The sequence below is a fragment of the Chamaea fasciata genome, unplaced genomic scaffold (assembly GCF_029207755.1).
Source record: "Chamaea fasciata isolate MVZ Bird 193981 ecotype frontalis unplaced genomic scaffold, bChaFas1.0.hap1 SCAF_9, whole genome shotgun sequence".
Classification (NCBI taxonomy): domain Eukaryota; kingdom Metazoa; phylum Chordata; class Aves; order Passeriformes; family Sylviidae; genus Chamaea; species Chamaea fasciata.
In genome coordinates this window covers 3,569,473-3,590,425 of record NW_027094094.1, presented here as the reverse complement: position 1 = coordinate 3,590,425, position 20,953 = coordinate 3,569,473, and the positions used below count along the sequence as shown (strand labels likewise).

General features: G+C 44.5%; 1 protein-coding gene across 1 annotated transcript; it reads right to left on the bottom strand.

Moving 5' to 3' along the window:
• Nucleotides 1–8,542: 8,542 nt before the first annotated feature.
• OAT (ornithine aminotransferase) lies at nt 8,543–20,355 on the bottom strand. The gene is made up of 10 exons (XM_066190761.1): nt 20,236–20,355; nt 16,916–17,142; nt 16,194–16,418; nt 15,972–16,067; nt 14,186–14,313; nt 12,755–12,877; nt 12,010–12,138; nt 11,255–11,368; nt 10,332–10,476; nt 8,543–9,426 (listed from the first exon to the last, which is right to left on the bottom strand). Exons 2-10 carry the CDS (start codon nt 17,112–17,114, stop codon nt 9,266–9,268), a joined length of 1,320 nt encoding a protein of 439 aa, XP_066046858.1. The 5' UTR covers nt 17,115–17,142; nt 20,236–20,355; the 3' UTR covers nt 8,543–9,265.
• Nucleotides 20,356–20,953: the final 598 nt, after the last annotated feature.

The window sequence follows — 20,953 nt, the reverse complement described above, 5'->3', positions numbered from 1 at the left end:
TAAGAGAAAGGAAGGAAAGGAGAGAAAAAAAGAACCCTTTAATAAATAGAAAGTTAAGATTTGCATTTAATCAGTTTAATTCAAACCCCTCCAGAGGTTTCATATCACCAAGATGTCCAGTGCCCACCCCCGCATGATCTTCCTGATCTGGAATCAACACCAACAGTTGATGCATTTAGCCCTAATAAAGAGAGAAGGGGCATGCACTACATCTTAAAAAAAGAATAAAGAGTACTCCAGGGCCTGGGTGATTAGAGCAAGGAATCGAGGCATGGGAGGAATGAAGTGGGAGACGACAGCCCAGACCCCCTTGGGCAAAGGAAGGACATTTTTTAAATGCTCCCCAGGTTTTGGAGAGAGCACTAGTCTGAAGAGTGGGGCTGGAAGGAGCTTTGTGATCTGCTGCCACTGCCAGCACTTACATTCTGTGTTTGCAAAGCATCTTCATCAGTCAGTGCAACCTCAGTTAGTGGTGCTTCCTTTTCCTGAGCTATTCCAGATTTTCATATTCTCATTACTTGTTCTTTCCATAAATATTGATCACATCCCAGTTTTCTCTGAAACTGCAAGAACACATTCTCCAAAGATCCAAACTTTAGCTCTGCCAAGAAAAGGAAGACCCTCAGGACTCTCTCAGGAGGCAGGCAAGGCAGGCACCAGTACTTCTCAAATAGTGCTGGATTTCACCCCAGGCCTTGTTCTCACTCTGTTCAGTAGTTTTACCTTCATTTCTGGATGGAGATCTCATCTGCTCCAGGCACACCAGGGCACGGTATGGGTTGCATGGGCAGAGCTGGCCCAGGCACAATGAGACAAAGAAAGTTGTGCCACATGGGTAGGGAGGTCCCAAACACCACCATGGTTGGTAGCCCTTTTTCTTTTCATTTCCTTCCTATTGGTTTAGCATGTGACCACCCACCAGCCTGCAGAAGAACAGTGTGGGCAGAGGACTAGATTAAACCAAAATGTTCCTTCTCAAACCCATGTTGTGTGAAATACACCGTGGCGACTTCCAACTCGGAAAAAGCCACCCCCATCCATGTCTGAGCACCCTGCGTTCCCTGGCCTCCCACTCCCTGTAAGGGGTCTGAAAGCACAAGGGGCCCTCTCTGCCAGGGATGAAGTTCATCCAGGTTGCCTCATGACACGCTGTACCTCATACCCGTGGACATAAATAGTGGTACCAGTCCTTAGCCCCATTACATGACCCCAATTCATCTCCACAGGGTCACAAAGAGCACGGCCATCCAAAATTATATTCTTTCAATAGCTCCTTCACCAGCAAGAAGCAGCTTTGCTTGAAGAGGCCACTCTGTTGTCACCTGATGTCTTTAGTGATGCAGGTCTGGTCTGCTTGGCTGCACAGGAACACCCACCCCACTTGGCCTTAATCTTGTTTTAATTTTTGTGCTCTCCAAGGTTAACTTCAGATCTGGGAACTAAAACCTGAGCTCTTCAGCTGAGACTGCACTGCATGCAAATACCAGTCCCTTTCTCACACTGCCTTTAGCCTTGACATGAAGGAACTGTTCCTGTAGATGAGAGGGAGAAATTGAGGAGATTCTATCAGCAAGGCCATGGCTGTGTTTGCGCAGCAACTGCCTGGCATTTACTGCAGTCTGTTACAACTATTTATATAGTTATTGCAGACGATACAAAATGTCCCAATTGCATGGCTCTGGTCCATGCACACACAGAGCCTCCCCTAGGAACAGGCAGCCTGGTGCAGGGGCTTGAAGTACAGCAGTATTTTCATACAACAGCCTCATTTTTCCCTGTCCTTTTTGACTTTTCCCTTGTTCTGATATGTAGAAGTTTGCTTTCCTCAGCTTTCCTGCCTCCATCGGGGTGGAAATTAACGTTTCTGTTCCACCAACAAATTATTCAGAAATGCTTTCAAAACACCAAGTAATTCATACTTAATGATTTCTGATTGTTAAGGAAAAGTGGAAAATAGATGTTCTTATCCCAACACAGGTGCATGAAGGGAAACACTCCTGGACATCTTCTCCCTCAGTGGTCTTAGGATGACTTCTGAAAGAAAATGACTTCAAAACGCCCACCACATCCGTGTGAGCCCAACCTCCTTCAGCACAGCCCTAATTGCCAAATACTCCATTGACCAGGCATTGGCCATTTTTGCCAACAAGAGCCAGATGGAACGTACACTGTGGTGGTGCAAAAGTTTTCTATCATGTTAAATGTATTACAGTTGTATGGTGTACCCTCGATTTTCTGCACTTTGGTTCAATGTACCCCAGTTCTGTACTGTTCTATTTTTAAACTCCCTCATGTTGCCGTCTCCCCCTCTGCCTCCCTCTGCCTCTCCTTGTCTCCCCAGTCACAGTCCCTGACCGGCGACCCTTTCCTTGTGTAGCTGTCCGTCATCCCTCAGGGAGATTCCCCCTCCCTGCCAGTCACCCAGGGCCTGTCCCCCAGGTCTGGAAGCTTCGACAGGAGCTTCCAGGTGACTGGCCGGTTGGAGAGTTCTCCCCTCCCTCTCTTTAGTTCATGGTCATTGTCATTGTCTATTATGTTAACGAATCCCCTCCTCTCCTAATTGGTGTATGCGTACCCACCCCGAGTGTCCACCTCCTGTGTTAAACCCCCTGCCTCCCCAGGCTCCGGGGCTCTCCGAGGCTCAGGCTTTAGGACGAGGGTCCCCTCCCATCAATAGAGCCGAAGTTCCAGTTGCCTCCGAGAGTCCCGCCTTTCATTCCTCCACCAGAGCAAAGCGACAGGGCGAGTCGGCAGCAAAGATCCCACGAAGATCCTGTGGGGACGTGTCGGGGCTAGCCAGGCGTGAGAAGACACGCGCCGCCGCAGTACACCAGTGTCATTCCTCCCAGGACAGCCAATTTGAGCCATAGTTTTATTCCTTACACAAAGCCAGGCTCTAGCGCAGCTCATCTGAGGCAGGGCAGCCTCAGTGTCTGCTAGAAATACCTATGGAAAACTGGGAACTGAGTAATTACTCCCCTTTCTCATTTCACAGCTCTTCCTAATGACTGTATTAGTTTGAAGATTAGGTCTGCCATGTGTCAGACCCAGGGAAGGTCTGGGAGTTCATCCAAGGTCCAGGCCTTTGTTTGGTTTGCGCATTGTGCCAAGGGTCAATACTCTTGAGGGGCTTTCTCTGCAGCCCAAATCATAGCAGATTACTAGGATTATACAGGAATGAGTAGGAGTTGCTTTCTACCCATATTTGTTTGGACTAGTGCCGATAACAGCCTGGGGATTTTCCAGACAGCACAGTCTCTGCTTGGATTTCTCCAAGCGAGCCTGAGCAGAGGGACAGAAAGCTTCGAGAGAAACAGCAACTGAAGTGTATTCCTGATGGTAACCTCATACCTGCACCACGGTACATTCAGCATGCTGGGCTGCCTCAAAAATGAAATGAAAAGCACAAAAACTTAAACTGGAAATTAAAAGGAGCATTCCCAACCCATGGCCTAAGCCAGCTGCTCTTCCTTGTGCCCTGAGCAATCCAACTGCAAGGCGCCCAATAACACCCCCGTGTCTGACAGGCAAAGCAGCAAGGTTGGACTTGATGATCTTAGGAGATCTTCTACAACCTTAATGATTCCATGAAATCTTACCACTTGCAAGCATTTGGTGACCCTCAAGACCCCTTACAAGTGATGCTCAACTCAGAAGCTTCAAGAGCTTCCCACCAGGGTACTATGAGGGGTTTTTAATCTGGTTATGGCTTTTCCCACGGCTGCTTTTCCTGCTGAGGGAATGTTCAGCAAAACATCTCTTTTCACTGCACAAATACAGCAGCTCCAACTGGTTAAGCCTCACACTTGGGATGGAAACATGACAGCGAGGTCCAGGGAAAGCAGTTCACAAGTTCAAAGGTCTACTTAAAATTCTGCCTCCAATCTCCACCTTCTCATTTGCCCTACCTCAGTGATGTGAGAAGGAAAGCCTCTTTTTTTTTCCCCTCAGCTGTCCGTATGTCCCCATCAGTCAGAATTGGTGGGTATTTGCCACACTAGAGGAACAGAAATTCTTCTAACACTCCCCTTCACTCAAGATTAGCCACAGGATGGACAGCACGAGTTATGCACTGAGACAGTGCCCAGAGCTGAGAATGAAGTTTGTGTCACAGTTTGGTGTCAGTAATGCCCAAAAACAAGCCCCCAGGAGCTCCCGAACTCCAAAAACTCTCCACCCTGCAGTAAACTCTCAGTTTAAAGCCGAGCTTCTGGCTCCATCTGCTGCTGGAAGGGTGGAAAGGATGAAGAAGCAGCTGCAGAAAAAAACGAAACAAAAACTTAAAAAAGAACAAAGAAATAGCTAAGGCCTGTTTTTCTACTTAACACATTCCCCCAACAATCGTTGTTAGAAGACAAAACAGAGATTGCTTCATCATGGAAAATTCTAACAGGTTCAAGATGTGCAGCTCTTTACCCGGCCATGACCACCAGGCACTTGGGTCCTATTAAGAATTACCAAAATAGATTACTTGACTTTAGAAAATGCTGTCTGATGACACAAATTCACGGGTTTTGTAGCTGAAAAGAACCCAGGTCAAGGACAATGTCATAAGCATGATTCCTAAGACTGCCAGCAGGAAGGGCAGAAAAAGGAAACCCTGCATTGTGTGTTTTCCCATCTCCCCCTGTTCACTGTGTGGTTCTTGCCTCCCAGTGTCTCACATGGTGCCCTTAAATCTTGGTTTACATTTACCCACAAACACCGTAATTTTTTCTTTTTTGTGCCAGTATATATATTTAACGATTTCATGCCAAAACCCACGCTTTTCCCTTGCCAAAGTGCACAGGTGCCAGCACAATTGGGAATTATTTCCACAAACAAAGCACCCAGTGAAGCCAAGGGCTGCCCTGGGTGCCCCAGGAATGCTGGCTTAGCTCTGGGGTGCTTAGATTACCTCGACGTGTTTGCACAGCACTGAAGGCAGGGTCACTATTCATTTAGAAAAGCATTTCAAATACCTGATTTAAAGAAACATCACAAACTACTTCACGAAAATATGTGCAAGTGGTATGATGGAGACAGATCAAGCCTTTGCAGCCAAATTCTTAAAGCAACATTTTGCAGTTACGTATTTGTACCTTTAAATAAAGTTTTACTGCTGTACAGCTCTTGCTAAAGAAAACTAGGGTCACTGGATAGGCAATACAGAGCTCTTCGAAGCACCATTTCAAAGGTGAATTTCAATTATACCAGAAAAAAGCAATGCCATTCCCACACTTGCATCTCTACCTAATTCAAAGTTAAAAAAAGATGTGCTAGGAAGGTTCAGAAAGGGCATTCTCTGAGATTGCACTTTTCACTTTTTCACCACCTACAAAGTTCCGATCCAAAAACCAAACTCATTTCATGAAACATGTATTTCCTTTGCACATTTCAGCGTGTGTATTACACTAATTTGTAAATTATTTTCAGTTTGGTCTCCTTCAAATTAAGATTTGCTCAGCAGCAGCCTTTGGCTGAGCTACCTCCACTTGAGCAATCAGTGGAACAAGTACAAACCCCAGAGCACTGGATTTCTGGCACTCAGCAGGCAAGGGCACTTTAGCTGTCTACATTTTTTTTGGGGAATAAAAGCCCTGAAGAAATTTTCTAAGGCTAATTAAGATCCCAGACAACAAAAGCAGAGACAGGTTTTACAAGCACATTAGTTGTATACAAGCAGCAGTATTTGAGTTTGAGAGGTTTAAGCGGTGTCACTGACGACTGGCCAAATGCCAGTTTAGGATTGCCAGAAGACACAAAAACCACTTTCCATGATGAAGTAAACCCCCCAAACAGACAAAACATTCCAGAGCTTTCTGATAGCCTATCATTTTGTCACTTTGCACCGAAGAAGAAAAGGAGCTTTGACGTTCCCTTTGGCCATGCAGCTCCACCTCCTAACTCACGAACAGCTGCCAACACGGTTCTTATTGTTTCTGAACTGGAGCTTGGCTGGTGACAGGCTTAGTCTCTCGGAAGAGACGTTCTGTATCTATCTTCACTTTTGAAATAATACATTTAATTTTGTACTTGTTCTGGCATTGAACTGTAACAAACCAAACCATCAAAACCCTCTGTCTGCTCTAGCTCTGGTTCCAGACACACACCCTGGCCCTTGCTTACTCGAAGAGGCCCAGAGAGTTTTCAGGTTAAAACAGAAAACTCAATTACCCCATCATTACATAAGGGCAATTTAGGATGACTTATCTTGGGAAAGGCTACACATACTCTGGTTTTCATAAGCCTGCAAAAAAAAATTGGATTCACGAAGCAACTAAAAGACAAATTAAAAGCTCAGAAATTCAACAATGGTGTTCTAAAGAAAAAAGAAGAAAATCTCAGGTTCTGAAAAGTCTTGGCCTATTCAAACTACAACCAGAAAGTGGGTTGGGTAAGATCTGAGTTCAAATTTATCAGCAGACAAATATTCTCAGGGCGCAAATGAGGAAAGCAAGTCACAGAATTTTACATACAGTTCTTTATTACACAAATAAAAAAAAAAACGGGGAACAGCTTCAAAGCTGTACTTCAAAACAGTTTCAACAACAAAAAAAAGTCCTCCACAATACTGGGCATGAAGTACAGGACAGCACTCAAACCACGTGAACTTGACTGGCTCTTCCCAGCATTAGTGAGGGCATGGGGGAAGCAGGGAATTGCAAAACAGCAAGAGAGCTGTAGGAAACAGCACCTCTCAAGGAAAAAAAAAAAACAAACAAACTTTAACCAGAGAAGAACTGAAGCAAGGACAAACACAAACTTTAGGTATGTAGGTGGCTGTTGCACAGAAAGAAAAGAATGCTCTGTGCCTTGAGGGGCACAATGGCAGCATCTCACACGGGTGGCAGGAAATTTGCTGACAGTGAGCACAGGGAAGCAACGAAACACAAACGGGAACCTTCTGCTCGACAGCTCCTCTTGGCAATTAGACAACAGTGGCAGAGCCGGGGCAGGCGAACAGACCCGAGCACGTCCTTGACTCTTGCCAGCCTTGTAACTCCAAAAAAAGTAAACTTGTGTGCTGCCAAGGGTTTTGGTGATTCACCTTTTGGGCCTCTGAAAAGTGTCCAATAAGTGTTTGCCCTGTGGTTTCTCTCAGGTGTTTCCCTCCTTGCCCGTGGGGTTACAGAAGCCCAGTTTTCACCAACGTCAAACTTCCTCGGCAACACCTTCCTGCATTTTTTATCTCTTTCCTAACGTGCGGAAAACCACTCTGCCAAATGTCAGTGTCAACAAAGGAGACAGGGAAGCCCTGCAGAAATCAATTCTAGTCGAATGCACGGAAGGCTCACCAAGCCGGCTGCCTGAGAGGTTTCTGGAAGGTTCGGGGGACGCAGCCTCCTTTTATCCCCAGCGGCCCTCCTCCTTTCCCCACTGGCCGCGCTCCTGGGCGGGCACAGCCTTCCCGACCCGCCTGGCCCCCATTCCTCCGACACGCTCCCCACATTCCCCACCCCTCCACTATCCAGTTACAGGGGCTGTTCCTGCACTCTGTCACCCCCTTTACTCCAGATCTTCTCCTTGGCTGCTTCGTCCTGGTTATCCGGGCACATGCAACCCTTCCCTGTCCCTAAGGATAACAGTCCCACTGCCACATGGGAGGAGGCCATGCACTGCCCTTGCAACGAGGAGGCTTTTCCAAATGGAGCTCAGTGTTCACCTGCAGCTGACGCATCGTCCTGGGGTGGCTTTATGGGGTTTGTGTTTAGCCCAGGAATAAGTTCTGCACCTTCCAGACTGGTTCCGAGTGCGAACAGGGCGAGAGAAGAAGCGCGGAGTTTGTTTGCAAGAAACTGTACTCACTGCCTCGCATTCTTCTACTAGGCGGACGGCGACAGAGGGCTCTCCTTGGCTTTTCAGTCAGTTTTTGCTAGCTGAGGCAGAGAAGTTCCCTGAACGGTTTTTGGGTGTTTTGTTTTTTTTGGTTTTTTTTTCTTGGAACTGTTTAAACCCAGGAAAACACCGGATCTCACACCTGCGGCCCACCGGGGCCCAGGACGGCATTTTCCAGCACCAGAGGGACTCATAAGAGACTGGGTGAACTGAGCTACAGCCCACAGCAAGGACTTTCTCAATTTTGCCATCTCTTCAGAGCAACGAGAGGTTTTATTGTTTAATGTTATTCGGTTTTTTAATGCTTGTGAACACTTTGCTTGTTGAATATCAACAGCTTTTTCCACTTTTCTCGAAGGATTTTTTTTTTCCTGAACCAGTTAGGGGAGGGGCCACTTAAATTTACCTTCCAGAGGAACCCCGTTCAGAGGTTTCCTTCCAAAATTTGCCCTAAGCCTGGACACACGTTTTTCTGTCTCACCCAAAGGAAGGGAAAATGTTCTGTCACCCCAACCACCACACTGGGTCCCTGCCATGAACTAAGGTGCCTTCCAAACCCCAAAGGATTTTTTAGCACTTCACAGTAAGAACATGTGACTGTATTTAACCCCTACACTCAGCAAAGGGAACATTTTGCACTGTGTAATGAATCGGGGTTCAGTTCAGCTAAGAAAAATCCAAGTTTCTATGAGATTTGCTCTTTTTGAAGACTCAGTATTTTCATTGCACATTAACGTATTTTTTTAATGCAAAACACGTTTTAATATAATCAGCCAGATGATACAAAGTTTTGTAATAGTAAAAACAGATCTAAATGTTCAGATCTATTTTACAAGATTGCAAAGCCAAACACTGAGACCAGGCTTGAAAACAGCATCTCTTGTCATACAATCAAAATATTGTACACACAGAACAGAGCTCGATGCTTCTCGAGTCCACCAGCATAACACCCAGTTTGTCAAACCTTCAGAATTAGATTTTTTTTTTCAAGCTGCACGTGAAAAACACAAATTCACCCACAATGGTAAGTGCTTCCATCCTACAGACATCTTGCTGAGAGGCAAAAATTGCCAAATGCCATGTTTTGGAGAGTGATATGAGAGTGCAAGGCAACCTAAAATATATATATAAATCACACTTTAAACTTTGGCCAATACTTATAACAATTAAGCAGATTTCTATAGGTATCTCCCCTCAAATATTCCAACTTAGCCGTTCAGTACATACAGAACTTTATTTCCAAGTATTCCAAGACTGTGAAGTCTTCAAAATCATTCTGTATTTTCTACAGAGCCGTTATAATTTAAAGACACGGCTATGTTTTAATAGTCAAGTCCTCTTAGACAAAAGGAATGAGAGATGCTTGCTTCAAGAGCAGGCCTTCATCACGCACATTTCCACACACGCCCTCGGACCAGTCAGCAGGCGGAGTGTAAGAGGCGTGTTTTCAGAAGGACAGGATGGTCTTGTGGATGATTTCGATGGACTCGCGGATTTCATCCTCCTTGATGACGAGGGGCGGGGCCAGGCGGATGATGTCGCCGTGCGTGGGCTTGGCCAGCAGCCCGTTGTCGCGGAGCCGCAGACACACCTTCCAAGCATCGTAGTCTGCAACGGGAGGGAGGGAGGACATCAGCCAGGACATTGAGGACATTCCCAGCGCGGCACAAGAGGTGTCACACCTGCAGCACGCGGTGCTGTTTGCCGGCTGGCAGGGAGGGGATGCGGGGCGTTCACAAAGGGACAGGTCACTCGGAGCAGCTCTCTGTGACACTGCTCCAGAGGTGCCCTTTGCCTCAGCACACAGAGTTCTGCTCCTTCACAGCTCTGTCTGGCACTCAGTTAGACTTGAGAATAAATTTTAAAATTTTTAAAAATAAGAATAATTAATATTTTTTTAAAGGGGAAAATGTGAAGAGGAGGTAAAGGAACGTGTGGACAGGACTTCAGAAAAGGTTTTGTTTATGTAACCTGGATTTCAGCGCATCGTTGTGGAAAATGACACCACCTTCCTGCAGCACTTCATCCCTTGATATTCAGATTTCTGATATAATTCAAGGTGTTACTCCCTAGAAACTTGTTCTCCATCATTAACTTTTTTCTTCTTTCTACCCTCCTGTATTCACTGCACTCTTCTAACTCTTCTGAAAACAACTAATCCCAGCCAATGCTCCCATAGCCTGGCAGGAACTGGTGTTCCAGATGTGGACAGTTCTCTTCCAAAGAGGAGATATAAAGGTATTTATTAGTTGGGAGACAGATTCACCATCAGATTTGAACATTATCAAATCATAAAAGAGTTCAAATAATTTAAAAACAATTGTTTGGCCTTTCTTAGTTAAAAAAGCCTATTTTTAATGGCACACAGTAACTTAAATCAATTTTCAGTGGATACTACAGTACTATAGCCATGTTCTGAACACAAACCTCATGTCTACAAGCCATCCCCTACCTACAATGTAGGTTGAAAATTACTTCATACTGTGTTTGTGCAGTTGATTTTATTTCCTCACCTTTGGTTTCCCGAATTACGATTGCATTTAAGAGCCCTTTTCCTCTTACAGCAGTTACAATATTAGATGGAGTCTTCATGAGCTCACTTCTTAGCAGATTACCCATTATTTCTGCATTTTTTGCCAGATTTTCCTCTTCAATCACCTAAAGAGAAGTCAGATCCACAGTCAGCTGAAGGGCACTGCATTTGTTTTGTGTAGCATGGGGAAGGATGGATAATGACACTGAACCTGCTGAGACACAAAAGCTGTTGCAGCCACAGTGTCCCTGCACAGGCTGCAGGTCCCAGTAGGTTGGTACTGAGCCTTCCCTCATTCATGTCGACAAGAAACAATAATGTCTTTCAAATTTTATTCTAAATTAATTGCTCTTTGTTCGTTGTTATTTTGCAAGTAAACAATAAACCTCTGAAAGCTCTTAATCTGTCCAAGTCTGACTACTGGGTAGTGATGAGGTTTTCTGTGTGACCTGCATCAGTGTAGTCAAGTAAGCAACCACAAAATAATTGAATTGCACCTTCTGGACAGGACACTGTAATTTCTGTTTGAGATCCATATCTGTTCTCAAGCTCACAGAGCAGCAGCTTCTGCTGATAATAGTAAAATAAGCCAATTTCTTAAATGTCTCCACAAAATTAGTGAAGGTATTTGACCAAATCTACATAATTGCCTTGAAATTTCCCCTAGATAAATCTTATTTTCATATTTAAAACATTAAGATCATAAGAACACAGAAATTAGGACACATTCCAGTAAAAAATTAAAAATTTGTTTTAGCAGCTACAGATAACCACTACCAATTTTCCATTCTTATTTAAAGCTAGATTTCTATTCATAGCATGAAAAATAATGCCATTTATTTAAGCAAAGATCATGAGACCCTTTTAAATATGGATTCCAGATCTCTGTGCCCACACACAAACCTCCAGTGCTGCCATTGCCACACGGCAAGCTAATGGGTTTCCTCCATATGTGGATCCATGTTCACCAGGTTTAATTGTCAGCATAATTTCATCATCACACAGCACTGCTGAGACCTAAAATGGGAAGGGCAGGAAATTCACATATTTAGAAAAGGAACCTTTAGTATCTCTGAAGCAAACTTTCCCTCAGAGCTCAGGAAATTTTCAGCCTATAGTGATAAATGACATTTACATTCCCAGCCAGATCTGACAATCCCATAATTAATCCCTTAAATACACTTAGCTATAGTGGTAACACAACTTGCAATCACAGCTAAGGGGAATTTCTCCAAACTGAATATTATTTCTAGAGTTTAAGCATCAATACTTGGTTTTAACAACTCAGAAATCCTGTCAGTTGGCCAAAATAGTTCAAGGCATTGTAATTTCCAGCCTAATCAGCAGGAATTTAAGGCACTCCAAGAGGATAAAATCAGCCATGCAGGCATGCCAGACAAATGAAACAATGCCAGTTGTTCAGCTACAAAGGTAGTATTAGGTATTCCATTATTTTGTCTCTCTCAAGTTGGACTGTCTGGTCATAAATCATAGTTAGTCTTGCAAACAACAGTTTCCAAGTACAACAAACATCAGATTTATTGTTCTTCCAACTGGCAGATTTTCAGTGTTGATGATTAAGCGAAAAAAATTTTATTCAACAAATGTTTGAGTAATTTGGTATTACTTTAAATTATTGGTATTTCTTTGGTACTCACAGGGTATAAGCCACCAGAAAGGGCCTTTCCAAGAAGAATTATATCAGGTCTCACATTTTCATGGTCAACAGCCAGCATTTTCCCCGTTCTGGCTAAACCAGTCTGTATTTCATCAGCAATAAACAGTACCTTTAAAGAGAAGAAAAATCCAAACAGAACAGAGAATTACTTTTACTCTCATTCCTAACCCAATTCCAACAATACAAATTTTTTTGAGGTGTCACAGCGATAATGAAGACAACTTTATTAATAATATGTCAAAGTCTTCCCTTGAAGATATGAAAAGAATTATGAGTAGCACTTGCAAATTTTCTGTTGGAACAGCGACCACTGATTTTTAAACCATTTTCCTCAGTGTTTCACTCTGTGACCTGTTACTGTTAATGATTCTTGGTAGCACTTACGCAGATCAGCAATAGCCATGGTAACTGGAAACTTATAATGTGGGAAAGAAATCAGAAATTAAATTAATCTAAAATAAATCCAGTTGACGAATATTAATTAGAAACTTAAATCAGTGACAATAGTAAAAAATAGTGAAAAACGTGCACTGCTAAGAAGTACTTTTTAGTGAGATATTACCAGGAAACACAAGAGGTATCCCTGCATTATTCCACTGAAAGAAATCATTTAACAGCATATGGAGTTCTACACCTTGCACAGAAGGGTGACCTTACAAGTTCCACCAGCAAACACAGTGTGTAGTGTTAAGTGTTCAATGTTTAATGTCCCAGTGAATTCTCACATTGTGTTTTGTGCAGAGGTCCCTCACTCCTGTGAGATAGCCTTTGTCAGGAACAATCACACCTGCTTCCCCCTGGATGGGTTCCACCATGAAAGCTGCCACGTTGGGGTCTTGGAGGGCTCGCTGCAACATTGGGCACAGGGAGAGGAGAGACAAAAAGGAAAAGCTTTTACTCAGGACATATAACAGAAAATACATGTAGCAGAACCTGATTGTAGCCCTGGTGTTCTTCCTCAAAAGATGAGGACTGCATTCCTGTCAGGCAGCTCTCTCTGAGTGCCACTTCAGTTCCCACACTGTGTCACCACTGGCAGTGGAAAATCAGCTGCTGTGCTTGCTTGGGAAGGTACAAACCTTGCAGACTGCAAACCCAGACAACCAGTTTATCAGATCAGTTCATAAATCACCTCAGAAATATCCTCAGTTTCGTATTACCCCATACAATACAAACAATTGCCCAACTCTTCCCTTAAAAAGAAGAATTAAGCCCCTCCAGAACATTTTACCTTAAAACAAAGTCCACAGGTACATTCCTGCACTATCAAGTTCAAGAAGCTTTAGAAGTCCACAAGGCACAAGAGATGTAATGATTCCCAGCATGGATTTACTGCAGCTTTTCTCAGCATTTCCCCAGGAGCAGAATGAATTCAGCTCTGATGAAGGCATTAAATACTTGCAGGCCTTTCACCATGGGCAGCCTGGTGTAGGTTCAAACCTGAACAAGCTTTTCCACACTGCAGCCATAACCCACTGACAGACCTTTGTGTCCCCTAACCCAGCTCCAAGGAGAAAAGCAGCTCTGTCCTATAATCCCTCAAGTTCCAAAGCCCACTCACTTTTGTGAAGCAGACCCAACAGCAACAGAGGTTTTTACTCACAGAAATGGTACATAATCAATGTCACCCCTCCCCAACAGCTTTAACAGCTGTCTACAAGATTAATTTCAGAAAACACTGGGAAATATTGGGAATCACTGGCATTTCAGGAGCTTGTGAAAGTGAAACAGCAGCCTGGCATGGTTTTAAGGATGCTGTGAAACTGGAAATAAATATTTGCAGCTGCAGTGAATTCTAGTGATAGAATCACAGGATGGTTTAGGTGGGAAGGGACCAGGGACCTTAGAGCTCATCCCATCCCACTTCTTGCCACGGGCAGGGACATTCCCACTAGACCAGGTGGCTGGGAAATCAAACAGATCACGTAGTTTTCCTTTCACATCCTAAAACATAACTGAAAATCAAAGCCAAAGTAGAATTTACCCACATTTCCTATATATAATTATAACAAACACATTCCTTACATACATCTACTCACAGATATCTTCCTGTCAAAGCACATATTTCAAAGTATAAACTTCTGATTTTTCTTGCTATTTACCAAAGAGACATTGTAAAATGACTTCATACAAGAGAACAAAAAATGGTCAAATACCTCAAGAGCTGGTAGATCGTTGTATGGGATCAGTTCAAATCCTGGCATGAAGGGTCCAAAGCCATCATAGCTGGATGGGTCAGTAGAACTGGAGATGGCAGACATTGTCCTGCCCCAGAAGTTGCCAGCTGGAAAAAAAAAGGGGGGGGGGGGGGGAAATTGATGCAAAACTGACCAAGATCCAGAACACTTTAAAGGACATCGCACTTTCCACTTGGTGATGCATTTTAAGGGTTATCTAACAAGATATTAACATCCCCCACCTAATTGTTGCTATTTTGTATTGATGCCATAAATACACTCTTGTTGCTATTTCAAAAGCATATATCAAAAACCAAAAGGAAATTACATCCTAAAACCTGACAACTATACAAAATCATTTCCTTAAGTTTCGTTGGTAGTCTGGAAAACTGAAGATAACTCCAGTAACATCTTTTTATTGATAATGTTCAGCTTTAATGCAATTATTTCTTATAAAATGTAGGGAGGAAAATAAACATCATTAATAATTTAAGTCCTACAAATAAAGCTGTCAGTAAGCCCAAATCAGAAAATGCATTTCTGTGCATTTCAAAGGTCCAGAAGAACCTATTTACATATCTAAAAATATTGTGATTTGCACTATTTTATTCAGAAACATCAGTTAAATTGTCCAGGAGCCAACATGTCCATTACCAAGACAATCATGTCCTCATTTTAATATTCAGTTGAAGCAAGAGATTCTCATTAATCAATAATAAGGTGCTAATAAGACTAAGGAAGATGAAGGGTTCAGTGCCTTCACAGCTCACTATCCAGCAAAGAGTCTGTGTCAACTTCTTTTTAAACTGATGTTCAAAATCATTTCTTAGCTCTCCAAAAGAGCTTTCTTCTGCCAAAATGGGGAGCACATCCCCTTTGTCAAAATGAGAAAACACTTACTAAAAATTGTCTGAAGAGCAAAATTAAATATATTGAGAAGAGAAAAAAGGAGAAATATTTTTTTCAAGGAATTTCCAGAAGATATGAAAAAAAAAAAGATAAAAAATCTCATTTCATTTCCAGAAACCATAAACCAAAATTCCGCTATGTACTGCAATTTATAAATGCTCCCTAATGACATTTATGGCTACTATATGTACCAAAAGTTAAAAATAGTATTTGCAGCTACAAAAAGAAAAAAAAAAGGCCATATTTAAATAGTAAACTTTATTCTGGCAGGTTTTCTAAAATACAGAACCATTAAACAAAACCAGTATTGACAAAATTGCTTTTATCTGTAACCAAAGAATACTAAATATAAGAGATTTTTTTTTTGTATATGAGTTTTTAAATTTTTTGTTTAAAAAAATCAGAAGTCTCTTCAGGGCCTGGTACCTGCTCCCTGTTACAGAGTCAAGCAGGGCAGGCAGGTAAAGGGAGGAAACATCCCAACAGAGAATCAGGGTTCATTATTTACTTTAGCAATGCTGCTTTTACTTTCATTATATGATGAAGGCTCCAGTGTGGCTTTACTGGGTTAATGCCAATTTCTGGAAGACATGGAGAATGCAGGAAAAAGCCCTGGGAGGCGAAGCCAAGAGGGAAGATTAACACTGTTGTGCAATCTGTGAGAGGTGTGACACCAATCTGAGGAATTAATCCATAAAAAAAGTCATGCAGGAACAACAACTGAGGAATAAAAAGTACTGCACTTTAAGTGATTAGAAGAGCGTAGAGGACTGGATGTGCTTTCCCTGTGACTTCAGGCTGCCTCCCAGTAAACCCAATGTCCACATCCTCAACTCATAGCACACACTTTACATACCTGCAAAAATGATTTTGGCTTTGTATTTTGGAATTCCTTTCACGGTGTAGGCCCATTTCCGAGCCAGTTTACAGGCAGTTTCTCCAGCTTCCACTCCTAAAAGATAAAGCAGTATCATTATCAGTCTTACCCATGAAACAGGCCATCAGTGCAGCAGAAAATGTTACACAAGCCTTGAATCTCAGAGAGAAGAACTAAAATGGAAACAAAGCATTTCTTTACCTGTGTTCATTGGAAGAACTTTGTTGTAATTGAACATTTTGGTGACCAGCTCCTCATATTCCCCAAGGACATCATTGTAGAATGCCCTGGATGTCAGGGTCAGTTTTTCAGACTGGGCTTTCAGAGCATCCACGATTTTTGGGTGACAGTGGCCTTGGTTGACTGCACTGTAAGCACTCAGAAAGTCAAAATACTTCCTACCTTCAACATCCCACACGTAAACACCTGGGAAAACAAACCTGTAGTCAGTAAACAAAATTAAAGAAGACACAAAACAAAACAAAAATGGTTCCTCAAACATAATTAAAGACCAGAGTAAATTTAAATTAAGTGATAATACATGAACAGCCCACAAGGACTTAGACAGGGTTCCAATGCACTTTTTCATGTTCACATTGTTGTTAAACCTCTCCACACAAGGTAACAGAAGAAATTAAGTTGCTTGGAAATTTTCTTGCTGAGTTCTTCTGGAAATTATCAACACTTCAAATCATTTTAGAGACACCACAATTTTTTCAGGTGCCCTTATGCATAATGATCCAGCTCTCTAATAAACAATTAGCTGACTTTATTTCATCAATGATCTCAATCCCACCCCAAAAAAAAACCCAAAAAAAACAACAAACCAACAAAGATTCAGAAATCAATCAGGTCTGAATCATTCTGCCACGATCTCATTCACCTACACAGACACACCTCCAGGAAAAACCGGAATAAAATACCTTTTCCTCTTTCCAGAGCAACAAGCAGTGGGTGATAGTTGTGGGCACCATATTTGGCCTCACGTTCAAAGATTAACTCAGAGGAAGGAGGCCCCTGGATGGTTTTTTTAGGAGCAACTGAGGTGGCAGAGCTCAGAGAGGAGTGGAGGCCTCGGCAGAGGACAGCAAGGCTCTGGGAGCGGGTGAGCTTGGAAAGCATGATGAACTTCAGGAATTCTGACACAGATCTGGAGGGGAAAAAAAGAAAGTTAATAATTAGCACTAAGAATACTTCAGAAGAAATGTCTGACACAATTGAAGTGGTTTTACTGCCAGGATTACAGGTTCCTCAACAATTTTGCAATCCGGCCAAGAAAGGTTATATGAAGTATAAATTAACGTGGGATTAACATCAGAAGTCATTTTTTCTATTCTCTACACTTACAGAAAGAGAAAGAGAACTAAAGTCTGTGACTCAGCAAGTCTAGGAACTAGTTACATCATTTTTCCTGTAAGTGTTCCTTTTTCACTGCGCCTTAAATTCTGATTTACTCATATAAACTACAGTAAGGAAGTTAATCAAATTTCTTGTTCTATTGAAATGCCCATTTTCTACCAGGCTGGTAGAAAATCAGACAAATCATGTCACAAACTTCCATGATATTGACTATATCATGGAAAGTGCCCAAGGCCAGGTTGGATGGGACTTGGAGCAACATGAGAGAGTGGAAGGTGTTCCTGCCCATGGCAGGGGGTGGCACAGGATGAGCTTTAAGGTCCCTTCCAATCCTTTTCTGGGATTCTGTGATCAAAAAAATAGATGGAAAGTAAGAGTATGACAGTTATTAATGATCATTAGAGCACTCTGGATTTTCCCAGCAATTTCCCCCAAATACACAACCTTGTATTTTCACCACTTAGGGATAACCTGAGGGTAGGATTTCATGAGGCAAATGCACTTTGATGCCTTCTCCATGCTGCCACCTCAGTCAATATAAAGTGCTTCCCAGAGAAGAGGACGTGAGTTGGCACTTGGAAAGCTGTTTGAGGAAGTTCCTCCCACAGCAGGCAACAGCAGAGAGCCAAGAGTTCCCAAAGCTCAGGTTTCTGGCCTCACAGAACATCACACTTACAGACTGGCAAAAGGATTAAACCCCAGAGGAGGATCACAGATCACAAGAAGTGCTCTGCTTACCAAATGCAGCTTCCCTGTAACAAACTCCACAGCAAAGTGAAGAGCTGAGCAGCCTGGACACTGCTGCACCACCCAACAGGAGCAGACTGCAAAACCTACCCAAAATGCAGGTATTGAATACCAACAGGAGGGTGCAAGGATGGCTTACACAAGGGTGCTGTTATTTCAGGCTGCTTGCAGAAGACAGAAGTATTAAGTCATGGATTTATCCCTAATTTATTTTGGAAAAATCCACACCCTTGATGTGTTGCCTTGAACAAAGAGGTATTTCTTTCAGCAGACTCCTCAGGTATTACTTTGCTGCTCCTCACTTCTAACCCAAGCCAAGGTTTTTTTTCTCCATCCACCAAAATCCAAGTGTTCAGGAAGAGTCAGTGTTCTCCATTCCAGCAAGAGATGAATGCTGCACAACTCAGGGCATGTTTCCAGTTGTTAAAGATTAGCCCTTTGTGTTAATACTTTTGAAGATTGTTACTCAAGGATTTTGCAAACAAAAAAGACAAATACTTCTCTGTGCAAGAAAAAAAAAATTGATGACTCAAAATTTCAATCTGCTCAACCCCTAAAATGTAATTGGTCTGTGACATCCTGGCCCCTGGCACACCTCCATGGCAGAGCAGCTAATCCTATCACAAGCTTCTGTATTTTGGAGATTTTCCAGACATTGCTGAAATGAAAGGTACAAAGAAGTTAAACTCTTTATCTGCCCTGTATCAGAGTTACCTCTCTGCATGAAGGATCACAGGTCCCCAGTTTGAGGTTCTTGTTTTACTTCCTGCATATTGGAAAATATTAATCAGATTTTTTTCAAGGGGCTTTTTCCTCCATGAAGGGAATTGCCCTGCAAACTGTGCTAGTGAGGCCACATCACTTTAGCCAAGATGTGGAAGATTACATGGAGAAGAGCTGAGAATTACAGATAAATCTGGAGTTAAAAGGAGGGGGAAAATTTGGGGTTGATGATCAGCAACACAAGGTGAACAGAACTTTCAGGAAAGAGGAGGGGCATAATAAGGAAAAAAAAACCCAAGCAAACAAAATGAAATAAACTCACTACCACTGTGAGAAATATGATGGTGCACTGTAGCAGGCAGTACAGGAATCATTACACCAACTGGAAGAAGTCTTGCATCAGAATAGAAAAGCCACTCAAAACACAGCTGTAAATCACTTGAACAGCTTTGCTCAGCTGTTGAGCAAGATCACACAGACAGGAGCCTGCAGATTGCACAGGTAATTTGAATGGCTGTATGTACCTGACACTGAAAAACACCCCAAGGTAAGTGGGGGATGTTGTTGGACACATGAAAACACTCAGGTTCACGTTGATAGAGCAGAGAGGAATCAGGGCCACCCTGCAGCCTCTACCAGCTGAACCAAATGGGTGAACACTCAAGGGGACAAGCTGGGGGGACATCAGTGTGGACAAGCCAAGCTGCCTCTGCAGACCAGCACCACAGCAGGAACAGCTCAGGATTAGGCTGGCAGACAAGAATTGCGGGATCACAGAATCACTGAGGCTGGAAAAGACCTCTGAGATCACCGAGTCCAACCCTGTGCCCAATCCCCACCTTGTCCCCAGCCCAGAGCACTGAATGCCACATCCAGACCTTCTTTAGATGCCTCCAGGGACGAGAACTCCACCACCGCTCTGAGCAGCCCCTTCCAATGTCACATCACCCTTTCAGTGAAGAATTTCCTCCTGATGTCAAACCTGAACCTCCTCTGGCACAGACTGAGCACGTTTCGTCACGTCCTGTCACTTGTCACCTGCGAGAAGAGCCCGATCCCTACCTGGCTACAGTCCCCTTTCAGGGAGCTCTAAAAAGGGATAAGGTCCCCTCTGAGCCTTCTTTTCTCAAAAAAAAAAAAAAAAAAAAAAAAAAAAAGACAATAAACCCAGTGGTGAAATACCAGATCCCCGCCAAGACCACGGTCAAAGACACTTCAGAGACAAGGATGTGGCATCGCCGAGCGGGGCTGACACAGGCACAGAGGAGAGGACGGGCTGTCACCTCCCCCGCTGCCCGCACAGCGACAGCGCTCCCGGGGCCTTGCCGACGGGGCCGGCTGCGGCGGGACAGAACCGGGGCACGGTGGCCCGGAGAGAGGCAGGAACGGCTCCCGAGGGCCGGACGGGCCCTACCTGGTGCTGCTGGAGGTGCCGGAGGTGCTGGAGGTGCCGGAGGTGCTGCCGGTGCCGGAGGTGCTGCCGGTGCCGGGGCCCGCGGATGAGAGGCGGATGCGGCCGCGGGCCACTGTCACCGCTCCCCGCCCCGCCCCTCCATGCTGACGTCACCGAACCGCACCAGCCGATTGGCTATCGGGGCTGAATGGCAGCCACCGCCCACGCGCTGCGGCACCTCCCCTTGGCGCGGGGGCTCCCCATTGGCGGGCGCCGGCAAGCCGGGGCCCCGCCCACCCCCGGTCCTCAGGGGCGGTGCCCGCGGGCCCCGCCCGCCGCATCCCCCCGGCCCTCAGAGCGAGGGCTGCCATCCCCCGTCCCTCGCACCGGCACCCCCGGCCCTCCGAGCGAGGGCTGCCATCGCCCTTCCCTCGCACCGGCACCCCCGGCCCTCCGAGCGAGGGCTGCCATCCCCCTTCCCTCGCACCGGCACCCCCGGCCCTCCGAGCGAGGGCTGCCATCCCCCTTCCCTCGCACCGGCACCCCCGGCCCTCCGAGCGAGGGCTGCCATCCCCCTTCCCTCGCACCGGCACCCCCGGCCCTCCGAGCGAGGGCTGCCATCCCCCTTCCCTCGCACCGGCACCCCCGGCCCTCCGAGCGAGGGCTGCCATCCCCCTTCCCTCGCACCGGCACCCCCGGCCCTCCGAGCGAGGGCTGCCATCCCCCTTCCCTCGCACCG